We start from the raw sequence: 15363 nt of genomic DNA, 5'->3' as shown, positions 1-15363 counted from the left end.
TTATTCATCGTTCAAATAAATAGAAAACAGTTACATGTTTACTACAATATGAGCACATATCCCAACACCAACAACAACTTCCTTTGTTCGTGGAGATATTTGGTGATGACCCTGAACCTCAACATTTGGCACACTTCAGATTATCCTCATACCACCTGAAGCTCCATCGACAAACACCTACACCTAACATTGAGAATATTTTTGGCTCGGCACCTCCAATCTCGCAATACCCCAACACCCCCGATGATAGGGTATACGATTATACAACTTTCTTAAGTACATCGGAAAGGACATCAGAGGCCAACCCGAGCAACTATCAAACGCCTCAACAAGGTGCACGCCCTCGCCAACGAAGGTAGCCCGATCGTTATATGTTGGGACCAGGGACGTTGTCGGGATCTAGAATTTTTTTGTAAATATTTACTTTGTAATTATTCTTCCAATACGAAAAAATTTGATTTTTTAACGTAATTATTTGTGGACATAGATGAGCACAAAATATTAAGTAAAAATAATAATTTGAACAAATAATAAGACACAACAAATTTTTTTTTACATATACAAGAAAATACGAACATACTACAAAACTAATATACGAAATTATATAATTCAACCAACAAATAAAACCGGCTAAATTTTATTTACATATAAAAAAATAATACGAACATTTTAGAAATTTGATATACAAAAATATAAAATTTGACCGACAAATAATATGAACTAAAATATTTTTCAGATCCAAAAATAATACAAACATTTTACAAAACTGATATACGAAAGTATAAAATTTGACCAATAAATAATACTGACTAAAATTGATTTACGGATACAAAAATAATACGAATATTTTAAATAGTAGTTTCTCCACAATTAGTCGTCTTCTGCTTGAATCAGGTCTACGTTGCATTTAGTAATTTCAACCATGTTCGCCCGCCATATTCTTTAATTGTAACTGGCCTAAATAGTTCGTTATTTATGGTGAAGGAAGTCATCTTACCTTTGATGACATATCCTTTACGGTTCACGTGAGAGTATATAATTCAACATCAAAATTCGGTTGTACACTCCCACAGACTCCCATCTGCAATCCACTACATTACACCTATTTTGACAGTATATGCTCCCAAATACAATATCCTTATTTGATGGTACACAACCAAACACTCTAATTTGATGGTAATCTCAACAATTTTTTCTCTTCCAATTACAATACCACAACCTAAAAAGCTTCCATATATATAGACTTAGGGGGGTGCCGGCCATCAATGCCCCAACACCCCAAAAAATTATTATTATTATTAATTTAGTATTGGGGTGCTTGCCATTAGTATCCCAGCACCCAAATTTTTTTTAAATCTGGTATAAGGGTGCCAGTCATCAATGTCCCATTACAAAAAAAAATTTAATCAGGTACAAAGGTGCCGACCATCAGTGTCCCATCACTTTAAAAAAAGTTTTTGGGTTCTCGAAAAAGTGGGTGCCGACCATCTCCTTCCCTTAACCTAAAAAAATATTTTTTTATCTGCTAAAGTGAGTGTCAACCATTAGTGTACTAAGACCAAAAATATATTTTTTTATGGGAAAGAGTGGTGCAGGCCATCTCCTTTCCCTAACCCAATTTTTTTTAAATACTCGTATAAATATATAACAATATGCTACGATTTAAAAAAAATACGTGAGTGTCGGCCATCTAGTATCCAGTACCCTAAAAAAATATATTTTTTAACCCCTGGCACAATCATTAGACAATTATTGTGTTAGAATTTTATGTGGTGCCAGCCACTTAAGTCTTTCAACCTAAGTTTACTATTTATTTTAAGTCATTTGAATGATTATTTTTAAATTTGGATTATTTTTATAATTAATTAATTTTTGAGTCATTTGAATAAAATAACTTATTTTATTTTATCAGTTAGTAAATAAATAATTAAAATTAAAAAATAAATAATAAAAAAATCTAAAATTTGTAAAATAATATAAAGTTAAAGATATTAAATATTAAAAAGAGGGCAGCTTTAACCTAGAAAAAAGTTGGATGGGAAGGAACTGTGGTTAAGCACTCTCCTATTTCATCTAACCTTCAAATACCTACACTTCGCCAAGCACCCATTACCACCCTTGAATTGAAACCTAACATCCTTCCATTCAAACCTAAAATCCAAACCGCATCACCTACACAAAAACCCACCATATTTGAAGCAAAGATGTAGATTAAAAAACCTAACCTGAAATTGAGGAGGTAAAGATGCACAATCAGAACCCTAAAATAGAATTTTTTTTTATTTAGATCTATTTATAATTTATAAAATTTTAAATTAATAATAATAAAACTATGCTTAAATTTTCTTAAAAAAATATAAATTATTAAAATATATTAAAATATATAATTTAATTCTATCCTCAAAAAATTTTGAGGTGCCAGCTTTGTCCCGTATTTAGTGAGACAAACAAGCACCACTCGCTTAAATTTTTCTCTGCTTCTCCTCTCGCCAGATGATCTCATCTTCTCTCTTTTTTCTAAAGAGAAAATTTCTAAAAATCGATGAGTCTTTGGATCTATTTAAAAAAAATATATAAAGATGGACTCAGATTCTTTGGCAAAATACACATGAACTACCTACTCATCAAACAAAATTGTAAATCAAAATGAATCCAACTAAAACCAATATAAATAGTGGAAAATTGCAATATGAAATTTATATAAGATAAATAAAACTATTTTTAAATAAAAATATATTTTATTTGAATTAAAACCTAATTTTCAAAGAACCCTAATTTACCCAAAAATTGCCCAGAATCCAAATTTCTCAAAAATTGTCTTAGATTATCTTAGTTGCTTTGCATCTTGAAGCATTCATGAGTGAATGTTACAACAATTTATCCCTTAGCCCAATGTCTTTCACCTAAAATTTGATAAACCTTTCTCTCCAACCTTAAAGTAAGAGGAACTGAATTGGTGAAATTGGCCGCTTGCTTCACAATTGCATTCACGCCTTTGTGTTTTGGTAAGCCATGGATAAAGCTCACATTTGTATCGCCAACCAACAAGACAGGCTTTTTTATATAAATTACTTTAAAATTTTAATTAATTATGAAAATGATTTATTTTTTTATTATATACGTAAATTACTTGAAATAAACAGTAAAAGTTGGAGGAACTAAAGAGAATGACGCCACCAACATGCCACGTCAACTACTGAAATAAAAATATCAATTTCTTGGTGGCGCCAAGAAAAATGATGTCACTTATATAAATATTAGGGACATACAACTATTTCTTAATAATTTGGGGATTTAAATAAAATCTATTTTTGTTGGAGCCATTAAGTATGGAGTCACCACTTGTCAGGGATTTTTTTTTTGGTTTTTTAAATTTAAAATTTTTAAAAACTATATTTTATTTGATGGAGTCATTAATAATGGCGCCAACAGTGTATTGTACTTGTTTTTTTTTTAAATGCGTTTTTTTAATTTAAATATAAAAAAATTATATTTTATTTTGTGGAGTCATTAAGAATGATACCACCAATGTAAGTACCTGTTTTTTAAAATGTGTTTTTTTAAATTTAAATATAAAAAATAAAATTTTATTTGGTGAAGCCATTTCCTTTGGGGTGATGAAATAGTTATATATAACCCCAATGACAGATCAATTTAAGTTAAAGAATTTTTTTAAATTTTTATTTTGTTAGAGGATGACTGGGAGAAAAATGATAAGCCTTTTTTTCTATGTATTTGTGTTTTTGTTTATTTAGTAATTTTTTTAATTTGAAGGTATGTTTTGTTTAACGATAATTTGGTAGAGCTTTGACACTGGTAAATTTAATAGTTATTTTCGGATGCCAGTTATTTATTCGGCAACAAATTCAAATTGGTTATGTAAGTGTTTTAGTTAGTCGTGGTAGGACGATAACGAGTTTAAATTGATTATACAACCAATGGGTAGATTATTTGGAATTCCTGAGTCATCGGGATATTTAAAGGTTGTAAGGAATCTCAAATCGAACCGCACAAATGAGATCATCAATATTGGCAGCATCCGAGCAACAATTTAATAGCATTGAGAAACTTGCTTGTGTTGCGGTGACGGGTTCAAATGGCTCCACCCAATAAAATAATATTTTTTAAATTAAAAAACTAAAAAATTAAAACTATCATAAAACTAAAAAAAATGTTGACACAACATAAATAAAGTGGTGGCATCATTTTAATTGGAGCCACCCGACAAAATCACATTTTTAAAAAAATCTAAAAACCTCCCAAAAAAATAATACCCTTGAAACATTAAAAAAGTGGTGGAGCCATACTTAATCGGCTCCACCAAAAAATGAATTTTTCAAAGTCCTATAATTATTGAGAAATAACAGTATTTTCCTGATATTTATACAAGTGATGCCATTTTTCTTGGCACCACCAAAAATTGAATATTTTATTTTGATGGCTGACATGGTATGTTGGTGCGTCATTCTCTTTGGCTCAATCAATTTTTACTCTTCATTTCAAGTTATTTATGTATATAATTAAAGAAATAGGTTTTTTTTCATAATTAATCAAAATTTTAGGATCAACCAACAAGATAAGAAAGAGACACTGGGGAGAAAAGTGGAGATCAAGAGAATGAGGAAGAATTACCTCATAAAATTAATCACATGAAGTGGCTTTTGTAAATTATTATTAATTAGTAATAATTAAACATTGAAGTTGGAAGATGAAATTAAATTTATTAATTATTATAAATTGCTGAATAGAAAAATTAAATATATATTTTCATAGATTCGAATACGATAAAGTTGTTAATTTTATCGAAATTAGAATTGGATTAAAAAATTTATTTAATTAATAAATTAATTTAGTTAATTCAATCAATTAATTTAATTAATTAAATAGATAATATTTTAATAAATAAAAAAATAAATATTGATGTGGATAAATTATAAATGTTTGGATAAAAGTTCATATAACACATAATTGGAGTAAGGACAACAAACTTAGTATTTACTAGGGCATGCTGTTGTCTCTATACTCATAATTGAGGAAAAGTTGTATTTTCTATTAAATATTATTATTTAATCAAGTCTTATTTGAATATAACTCTTGTATGATTCTCTATAAATAGAAATTATGTGTTGAGCAATTTACAACCCTTATCATATGTCGTTATTCAATTCGAAAATGTTGGAAATTTATTTTACAAAATAAATTCTATTTTCTGAAAAAGAACGCATAGTTTTTGGTTATAGAGAAAATTAACTTTCTTACTAAAAGTTAATAAAAATTTTTATTTCATGTGATTTGTTTGATAAACTTTGAGCTCACAGTTGAGGTAGTTCGTGATTTGAGTAATAGAAAAAATCATTTGGTAGAAAGTCAAGATCGACTTTAGTCGACTTTGTACAAAGTACAAGTATATTTCGATTAAGTTTATTGTTATAAATAATACAATGAATTCTGTTTAAGAAAATTTAAAAGTTTCTACTATACCTAAAATAATTGTTTCTCTAAATTGATTGTTCTAATAGTTTTAAGCCTTTAGAACCCCATTTTATGTTTTAAACTTGTCCAAACACCTTTGGAATCATCCAAAATGATTTTAAAAATGTTCCAAAGTTTTCCATTCCTTTTAACCTCAATTTATGGATTTTATTTAATTGTTGAAAGTCATATTAAACTTATAAATAAGCAACAAGTGTTATGCATATGTCGTGGTAGCATCTCTTAACCGTGTTGGTCATTAGGTTGGGTAAGGAGTTTTACATGATAAGTGATTGCAAGCTCCTATCACGATAGGAGAATCAGTTTCAGAAAGTTTAAAGTAGTGGATGTTATCATTAAAATAATTGAATATTCATCTAACTAGAGAGAACGACAACAAATTCATCTTTAAAAACACTTGAAAAAGCAAGGCTAAAACTTGTACACAACAAGACAAAGACTTTTACCATTTTCATAAAAAATGTATGACTCATGAAACAACAAAAGCACAAAACTTAAGACATCATAGTCCAAATCTACTTGTGGAATAAATTATTATTCTAAAATATCCTCAAAATAGAGACATATTAAGAAGTAAACGAAGAGACACCATTTAAATATCCATGACCAACTCATTTTTCAAAAAAAAATGTTAGTAGTTGGTGAAGGTTTTACAACGATAAGCATCAACGTTTTTCAACTGAATAAATAAATAATAAAAAGTTGGTGTGATGGAAGAAAAGATAGGCAATAACTAATCCGGAATCCAACACCGTTACGGGATAGAACAAGGGCTAGGAAAGAAAAAAAGAAAAGTTTTGGGGGGTTTTGTTACTTTAAATATTATTGAAATCATCACTCCAAAACACACGACTTTATTAATTAAATGATAATCCAAACTTAATGGACGGGATTTCATTAGAATGGGGCCGGATCAACTGTCTAAATCCAATATATCAAAATTCCATCCCAAATTGATTACGGGCCTAACATAGGAGATGGACCGACCCAGCATCCCAAATTGAATAGGAAAATAGAATTACCATTTTGTTTTCCCGCCTTCCCGCTTCCTTAATCAAAAGTCTTATTATTATTATTATTTTTTGTTTTTTGGGTTTCACTTTCGACCAAATTCAAAGAAAGAGGCAAGGGAGCCTTTGACTGTCTCCGTAGGCTTTGAGCTCTAATCCTTGAAAAAAAGCAAAAGAGAGATGAAGATGTGGAGCCTTTGGTGAAAATGGATACACCACATAAAACCCAGATCACTCCGACTCCTACTTCTTCTCTTTCCAAATTTGAGGTTATTATTCTTTTTTCCTCTTGCAATTTAAAAAAAAAGTTTTAAGAATTTTGGTTTTTGTTAATTATGTTTGCTCACCTAGGATTTCTGGGTTTTGGGCATTTCGGCTTTCAATAATTAGATGCTGATTTGGGTTTTGCCTGTCAAGTTTAATTTGTTCTGCTTTTTTCGCTTTGAATTACTTTTGTATGTTTGTCGGAATTGTTGATGGGTTTTGTGTTCAGACTACAGCGTGAATTTGTGTGTTTCCCGTGTCATGTTTGTGTTTACAAGTGTAATGTAAATTTTTTACAAATTTTTACCCAATAATAATTATGCTCATGGGGTTATATATAAGTTTTGACATGCTTATAATTTGTCTCATTGAGATTTGACATTGGAAATGTTGGTAATTTATACAACTAGAGGTGAGCAGCAATACTTTCAAAATGTTGGGAATGTTGGTATTTCTTTAAATGATATAGAAGAGATACTTTTTTCCCTAGTTTGGTTTAGATTGCTCTATCTTTAGCTTGGTTCTTTGTTTTCTTGTGTACATGAGCATTTGCTGATCAGGTTATTGAGACTTACATGCTATGGTTTAAACATTGCTTTCTTCCTTTGCAGGATTCACCTGTCTTTAAGTACATTGATAGCCTTTCTCCTATTGAGCAAGCCAAGTCCAGTCAGACTGATAATGCTTTCAATTCATTAGCTTTTTTGTCCCCTTCATCTTTGTTTCCCTCCCCACAAATCAATTGCCATAGGGAATCCAGGTTTTCAGTTAAAAGGTAAAACTAAATTTTCTTATTGCTGTATTTAGTTCATGATTTTAAGTGTCCTGAATGATATTGGTTTCAGGCATCATTTCTCGGCAGATTTAAGCACTAGGGTCCTCCAGAGCAGTAATGAATCTAATGCAAGTCAGGAAGCTTCAAAAGCTGCTGGGCAATCTGGCTTGTACGATGAGCATCCAGGATGTCTCAGTAATGACGGTTCATCCAAAGGAATTAGCAGTGATCTGTTTGACAAGCAATCAGATTTAGCGGTTGAGTTGCCAGGAACCTCAAAATATGATTGTAGGAGTCCTGATGATAACCTGGAGGCTTGTGATGCATTACTGAAAAAAACAAGTCTGGAAGTGGTGGAACAAGAGAGATCTCCTTTCCAACGCAGTAGAGATGAATGGAAAGAGAGGCAACGGTCATTTGAAAATGAAAGAGATTTACGTAAAATACGTCGGATTAAGCCGAGCGAAGAAGCAGCAGGATGTGGCTGGGTGGCAGTTGTTTCTGATGTTGCTGATATGTTGACAGTGAATACATCTATCATTCACGAGAATAGTGATGGACAGGATCAGAGAACGGTAGACTCTGGGACAACCTCTTTTATATCAAATATCCCAGAGTTTTCGCTTGATAATGCAAATAATTTAGAAAATGCAGAATCTGGTGATCATCAAGGTTCTTGCAAACAAAATGAATTGGGAGATTCAGTAACAGATCAGACATCTTGCATCCTGTCTACTTGTCTACCGGACAAACCAGTAGTTACTGATTCAAGTTTGAAGAAGGATGATAAGGGGGAGAAATGCAGCCAGTTGAGTCGTCAGGTAAAGTGAAAAAACTGTGCAAGTACATTTTTATGGCAGACTGCAATTCGAGATATAAGATTGACACGAAGCTACATATTAGTATTTAATTCTTTCTAGAAAATGAAAAGATAATAGCATTTTTGAGCCATTTTTATGATATGCATACCTAATACAAGTTCCTTATATTGTACATTTATCAATGATTTTCATTTTATGTGTCGTTTCTTAAAATTTACACTATTTTCCTGCTCAATGATTGGCTGTTTTTTTATAATCATACTCTTATGTTCTTCTGTATGCAGCGTAGCATAAGACGGCGTTGTTTGGTGTTTGAAAAGTCACCTGGTTTCGGTTTGCACTTGAATTCTCTTCCAAACATCTTGAAAGGTGGTATTTCTTTTGTGAGCGGCTCTATCTTTTGAAAACAAATTGGTATGCACCTTGGTCCTTGACATTTCCTAGTTTTCTGACTGTAGGCCAGAATCCTCCTAATAAATCAATTTTAAGCTCTATGAAAATGGGTGAGGTTCCTAGTGACAATGGAACTGTAGTTATAGAAAGTTCTTGTGAGGCTCCTGCATCTGTTGGTGGCACTGACGCTGACCACAATACTCCTGAAAAGAAGAGGCATGTTAGATTAATATGCTCTAAATTGCTATTCAAACACCATAATACAAACTGATTTCAGTTTAATACTATGCAGGCAAAAGTTTGAACTTGTCGAGGAGAGTGCCTCATGCAAGCGCTGTAACTGTAAGAGATCAAAATGCTTGAAACTGTAAGTCTGTCTTAAATCTGTATTTAGGGTCAGTGTGCATAATCTTGAAGTGTCTCACTGAGTCTATACCTATATAACTGGTTAATTCCTCTATTGTGATACTGAAGACCATTGGTCCTTTAATTACTCTGAATTAAAAGTAAAAAATCAGGTGAACCAACAGGTTGTAAATTGACTTCCTACGTCTAAAAATATAAGATATTCAGGCCTAACTTTGTAGTCATCACATTGGTTTGATTTCTACAATTGCTTAATGAATCAATTTCCAATAGCATGTTAGAATGAAATGTGATTTAATAATCATTTTAGCTTATTTTAATCTATTTGTTTAGATATGTATTTTTGGATTTGTCTTGGTTCTCCGCTGCCTATTATTATTTATTTCTACTCATTGCATTCACTGTCATTGATTTTTCACTTTTTCTCATACTAGGGATTTAGCTGCTTTCAATATTGTCTACCTAGTTCTACTGACTATATTTTATGATACAGTTACTGCGACTGCTTTGCTGCTGGTCTCTACTGTATTGAGCCTTGTTCATGCTTAGATTGCTTCAATAAACCGATTCATGAAAAGATGGTTTTAGAGACTCGTAAACAGATTGAATCTCGCAATCCACAAGCATTTGCTCCCAAAGTCATTAGAAGCACAGACAGTGTTTTGGATACCTGGGTTAGATTCTATATTTATGATTAAGCTTCATGATAACTAGAGTAGCATCAAAGCTCATTACTTATTTTGTCATTTGGCCTTTTTCTTTGTATATTTGAATAAGGCCAAATGAGGAAGGGGAATTGAACCTTGATTTGATACTCCTTAGGGTGGTTAACAATCACTTGGTTGTGCCGGTTATTAGCTTGAACTCATCTGACATGGCTCATAATGTTGTGATGTTTTGGCTTTGATGACAATTTTTCCATATTTCAATAAGGGTGTCTTCTTTCGGCAATACCACTTTAATCACACAAAAATGGTGTTGCTCATTCAGGGTGAAAATAACAAAACTCCAGCTTCTGCCAGGCATAAAAGAGGATGCAATTGTAGAAAGTCAAGTTGCTTAAAGAAGTACTGTGAATGTTTTCAGGTTTGTCGGTTCAAAACATTGTATGTTAAATGTTCTTTTCACCAATCTGATATGGTTGTTTTCTTCTGTTAATACAGGCTGGTGTTGGATGCTCTCCCAGTTGTAGATGTGAAGGTTGTAAAAATAGTTTTGGTCGGAAGGATGGTGAGTCTTTCTGGTATTTTCTTGGTCAAATGTACAACATAGTGACTGGAACCAAGAATTATTTTTCTCCCCCTCTCGCTTGTAGTTTTTTTGACTTATCAAATTCTGGCATGTCTGACTCTAACATGGCGAGCACTTTCCATTTTTCTAGTATTCCCTAATGCTTCCTTTTTCTTTTCTCTAGGATGTGATGAATCTGGATCTGATGGGGAGGGCTTAGAGGCCTGTGAAAAGAATGCATCAGATAAAAATTCCCACGACATTGTAACCCATAAAAATGCTGAGGAGCATCGAGATCTTCCAGTACCATCTAATATTTCCAGGTACTATTTCATCTTTTCTTAGATTGGTTAGGTTAGCCTTAAAGCTATCTTGTTTCAGACTTTTTATTTTTCTTGATCTTTGTTTGACACTTGTTATACCGGATATGAATATGAGGATATGATTTCATGCACCGATCAGGCAACTTGAGCTAGCCTTAAACCAAGACTCATTCAAGTGGTTAAGTCTATATTTTGCAGGCTGCCGTTAGCTTATAGTGGGAAGTTCACTGGATCTTTTCCTCATTCTATCAGGTCATCTTCTCAGTTGTGCAACACCCCAGAACGTTGCTCATCAGAATCTTCCTTGGGTCAGTCCAAGTTCAATTCAAATCTTCAGGCAATTCCAGAAGATGAAACTCCTAAGGTTCTGAAACATAAATGCTTACCACTTATTCTGAAAACAAACTCCCCTCCCAACTCTAAGAGAGTTTCACCACCGCATCACGAGTGCAGTTCATCCACTGCACAACGTAGTAGGAAGTTGATACTGAAATCTATACCTTCATTTCCATCATTCTGTCCACCATGAAAGCTGTGACTTTCCTGAAGAACGCCTGTAAAAGCTATCATTTTCTTCAAGGTGCTTCTTGTTCTCCAGCAATGGCAATGTAGTTCCATAATCAGTAGTGCTGCTTACGACTCTGTTTATAAAGCAATATTCCCTGTATTTACCTCGTTTCCATAACTTGTAGGCTTGTAGCTGACAGCCATCTCAAGAATTTTATTGTTCCGAGTGTATAATACTTGCAATGTAATGTTGTTGAAATTTCATCCAAAAAAATTGATAACAAGGGATCAAATTAAGCCAGGAATTTATTGTTCGGTTCTTTGGAACCTGTCTTTATGTTACGGAGAAAAAACTCTGATGATCGCTTAATCTTCATTCTTTTGAAGGTCAGTCACAGGAACCTCAAACACTCTATGCTCAAGTCCTTTGTGCCATAAAGTTCTTTGTAGCAGCTGTTTTGCCAACGTTTCTATCACTGAACATTGAAACTGCCTTGATATCATACCAATACCAATCCTTCTTTGCAGAAAATGTGATATTATGCTTAGATTAAAGGAGCAGAAGAATATATGTATATATACACACATTATAAAAGCTATCCCAAATACATACCATAGCTCAATTTAAGAATGTAACTCATTGTTTTGGAGACACATTAGCAGTAAGATTAAAACTTATTTTTTTTTAAAACATGTTACGGCTAAAAGATATGTGTTTCTTGTGTTAGGTTTGTATTAGTATTTTTTTATAAATATTATAAATGTATATAATTTTTTTATTAACACGATAATAATTCATTTATGCAGATTTTGTCATACTTAAATATTATTTTTTGGTTTAATCTATAAATTGATATTTAAACTATACTCTATTTTTCATATCGATACTTAATTTTTTTTGTCACAAGTGATACCTAAACTATACCCTCATACATTATTGAATTAATTTTGTTTTGTTAAATTTCATGATATCCTTAAACCCTCATATGTAAATATCTCGCTTCCATTTCTATGCGATTTTGATAAATATCTAACGTATTCGTAACTAACTAATTAAATTTTAAATCATTTGAGTAAAATAATTTATAAAAATTGTTGCTTAGACATATATAAATATATATTTAATTCTATTCTAATGTTTGTGTGAGAGAAGGAGCTAAATCTTGCTTACAATACAAGCTTACAACAAATATTACATTAAGTTTTATATTATTTACAATATGCATTAATGTCCATATGAAACTAAGATATGGTACTTCATGTCTAAGGAGTCTTTGTCATTTTCATAAGGATAAAAGAGATCTTCATTTACATCTAGTGATTTTTGATGGAGAGGGGAGGGGACAAATTTTCCTAAATTCATCATCGCTTCATAGTTGACACGCTCCACTTTACCACTCGTCCCGTTTCACTATGAATATATAATATTGAAAACTACTACGGCATTACCACCTCCGTAGACGTTGGATGCATCTATCCTCCCTTACCTCATTGCACTTCAATTATTTTTTATCACTTGTCTTTAGTATTTTTAATATTTATAAATGCAAGTAAATATTTAAATATAATTTATAAAAAAATTTAAACATAAAACATATGATTTTTTCTATAACACATTATTACATTTTATTATTTTAATAATTATATATAAAGATAAAATGATAATTTCATATAGTAGAGTAAGGCGGGGTGAGGTAAGTAATTAGTCAATTATTATAATTGCTTCATACCCATTGTTAAAAAAAAAATCGACACGCCCCACTCCATATGCACTTTTCAAAAGAAAAAATCCACTCCATTTGAAGTAAATTGATTCGAAATCTATCAGATAATTTAAATTTTGCCATCTCATTTAAATAAAATCATCATAATAAAAGTGAATTGATTCGAAATCTATCAGACAATTTAAATTTTATCTCGTTCAAATAAAATCATCGTAATGATAAAAAGTACATGATAAAATACTGGCATATTAAATATTCCAAGAATCTTAAGGGATAATTTAAACCTAATTTTCTATCAAAGCACAAACACTTCAGTTGGTTAACCTACAATTACTAAGTCAAGGACACCGATAAATGAAACTATTGAGTTAAACCTAAGGTTTTTACCCCTAAACCATCAATCTCAAGAAAGACTTTTTACAGAATGTATCTATAGTGATTGGTAGTCACATAGCCAGAATTTTATTTTATTTTAGTTGGAATTAAATTATATATTTTTACGATAATAAAAATAGAATTTTATCATTTTAATAGTTTATATCTTTATAATTTTTAAAGGATTAAATTATTTTTTTATCATTTTTAAGGAGCAAAGTATAATTTTTCATTACTAATTTAAAATTTTATAAATTATAAAAAACAAAAATTAAAAAATTACCAGTTTAAGGTGGTCATGGCCCCTGGGCCTCCACTACACTCCACCATTGGTGATGGTAGGTGTAGTGCAGAAGTCGATGATTAAACACCTTAATTTGTTGCTAAAAATTATGATATTATTACCCCTAATTTCTCTACATCTCTCAACTCGCCCTAGGAAATGAAACAAAATCAACGGTGAGTACTAGAGTATAATGGAATGGTTAGAATGTGTAGTGCACTTGTGTTGATATCTTGTCACATTGACTCATTCATCTTGATGTTGTGCTTAATCCCTTAACATCCTAGACTTCACATCCGATCAAAGTAAGCATTAAGGTTAAAAGAACTATAGGACAAGGTTGAGCACTAAGCTTTCTTTTGGTTAAGGAAATTCATTAGTTCATTCAAAAGAAAATACCTAAACTTAAATTAAGATGTTACAAATAATGACATAGAGAGTCAAATGTGTAAGGGTATAAAAGTTTGGGTTTATAAAAAAAATCTTTAAATATTAATTTAAAATAAAATGTTAAATTTAAATTTATTTTTAAGTGTTGGGTGTAATGATAAAATATATTACACCTTTAACGAAAGATCGCTTATCCAAACCTTGAAGATAACATTATTAAGAAGGCCAACCACAAACCCCGAAAATGAACCATAAAATGGAGATGAAAAATACTAAAAACAAAGGCAAATGGTCACCCAACTATGCTCGTGTTCCTGTTTTGGTCACCCAACTTAAAAAAAATTTAATTTAGGCATTAATGTTTGACTTTGTTCCTATTTTAGTCATCCGCAGTTAAATTGATAATGGTCTAATTGGTATAATAGCACATGTAATCCTCAATACTTACATATTCTATCAATTTGATCCGAATTCTAAATAATTCAATAAATTTAACCTTCATATTTAGAAATTATATTAATTTAATCCTCAAATTTTCTAACCAAAGCTTTCAACTTTTAAAATAAAGGCATTCCACATCTATAAATTGTAAAACACACACACACAAAAAAAAAATTCTGCAATAAAACAAATGTATTCTTTGATAATCCATTTCAATTACACTCAAGTGACAAAGATTGAGGATGATCTCAAGGTAGTAATTCCTTTGTTGGATTTTCTAATCTATACACCTTAATGCAGGTTGGTTTTTTACTCGAATAGGTTGAATGAGAATTTAGGTCTTAAAGTGTAGTTTATTATGTTAGGTTCATGTTGCTGAGTGTAACAATGTGCACATGCCACTTAATGTCATAAATCGAAAGCAAAGTGGAAAGTGTGACTACTATTTCACTTGATTGTTGCATATGCTAGAATATTTTGTTTTTAATAAGTAATTTGTTTCTGCCTAGTTTTAACTTGGTTGTTCATGATCTATCTAATCTAGTGAAGCTGGAGGATAGCATTACTTTTGAACACCTAATTTTATTGGAGAAGCTTCTTTTTTTTCTTTCATTTTTTTTTTGGGGGGGGGGAGTTGACAAATTTAAAGATGTGGAATGCCTTTGTATTAAAAGTTGAAACTTTGGTCAAGAAGATTGAGGATCAAATTAATAGAATTTGTAAATGTGAAGGGTTAAATTTATTAAACTATTTAGAATTAGGATCAAATTGATAAAATATGTAAGTATTGAGGACTAAACTATTATCAATTTAACATAAGTGACCAAAATAGGAAAAAATTCAAACGTTAATACTCATATTAAAATTTTTTAAAATTACGTTAACAAAACAAAAACAAAAACATAAATAAATGATTATTTCTACAGATTACCTTAAAAAACAAATTCAAGTCCAGTTAGCCCATAATG

The 15363-nt window shown here is 31.2% G+C and overlaps 1 protein-coding gene across 4 annotated transcripts; it reads left to right on the top strand.

Moving 5' to 3' along the window:
* The first annotated feature begins 6537 nt into the window (after window positions 1-6537).
* Window positions 6538-11487, top strand: LOC107888904 (protein tesmin/TSO1-like CXC 2). Of its 4 annotated transcripts, none has more exons than XM_016813175.2 (11): window positions 6538-6772; window positions 7379-7542; window positions 7613-8363; window positions 8648-8732; window positions 8822-8972; window positions 9049-9123; window positions 9616-9796; window positions 10113-10208; window positions 10286-10352; window positions 10537-10675; window positions 10874-11487. In XM_016813175.2, exons 1-11 carry the CDS (start codon window positions 6710-6712, stop codon window positions 11202-11204), a joined length of 2103 nt encoding a protein of 700 aa, XP_016668664.1. In that variant the 5' UTR covers window positions 6538-6709; the 3' UTR covers window positions 11205-11487. The 4 variants fall into 4 exon arrangements, with proteins under 4 accessions (XP_016668664.1, XP_016668672.1, XP_040937618.1 ...); XM_016813183.2 differs by having other exon boundaries at window positions 6581-6772; window positions 10928-11487; XM_041081684.1 differs by having other exon boundaries at window positions 6581-6772; window positions 9034-9123; window positions 10928-11487.
* Window positions 11488-15363: the final 3876 nt, after the last annotated feature.

Source organism: Gossypium hirsutum, chromosome A11, assembly GCF_007990345.1.
Source record: "Gossypium hirsutum isolate 1008001.06 chromosome A11, Gossypium_hirsutum_v2.1, whole genome shotgun sequence".
Lineage (NCBI taxonomy): Eukaryota > Viridiplantae > Streptophyta > Magnoliopsida > Malvales > Malvaceae > Gossypium > Gossypium hirsutum.
The sequence above is the reverse complement of the archived record's forward strand: the minus strand, read 5'-3'. Positions and strand labels throughout refer to the sequence as shown.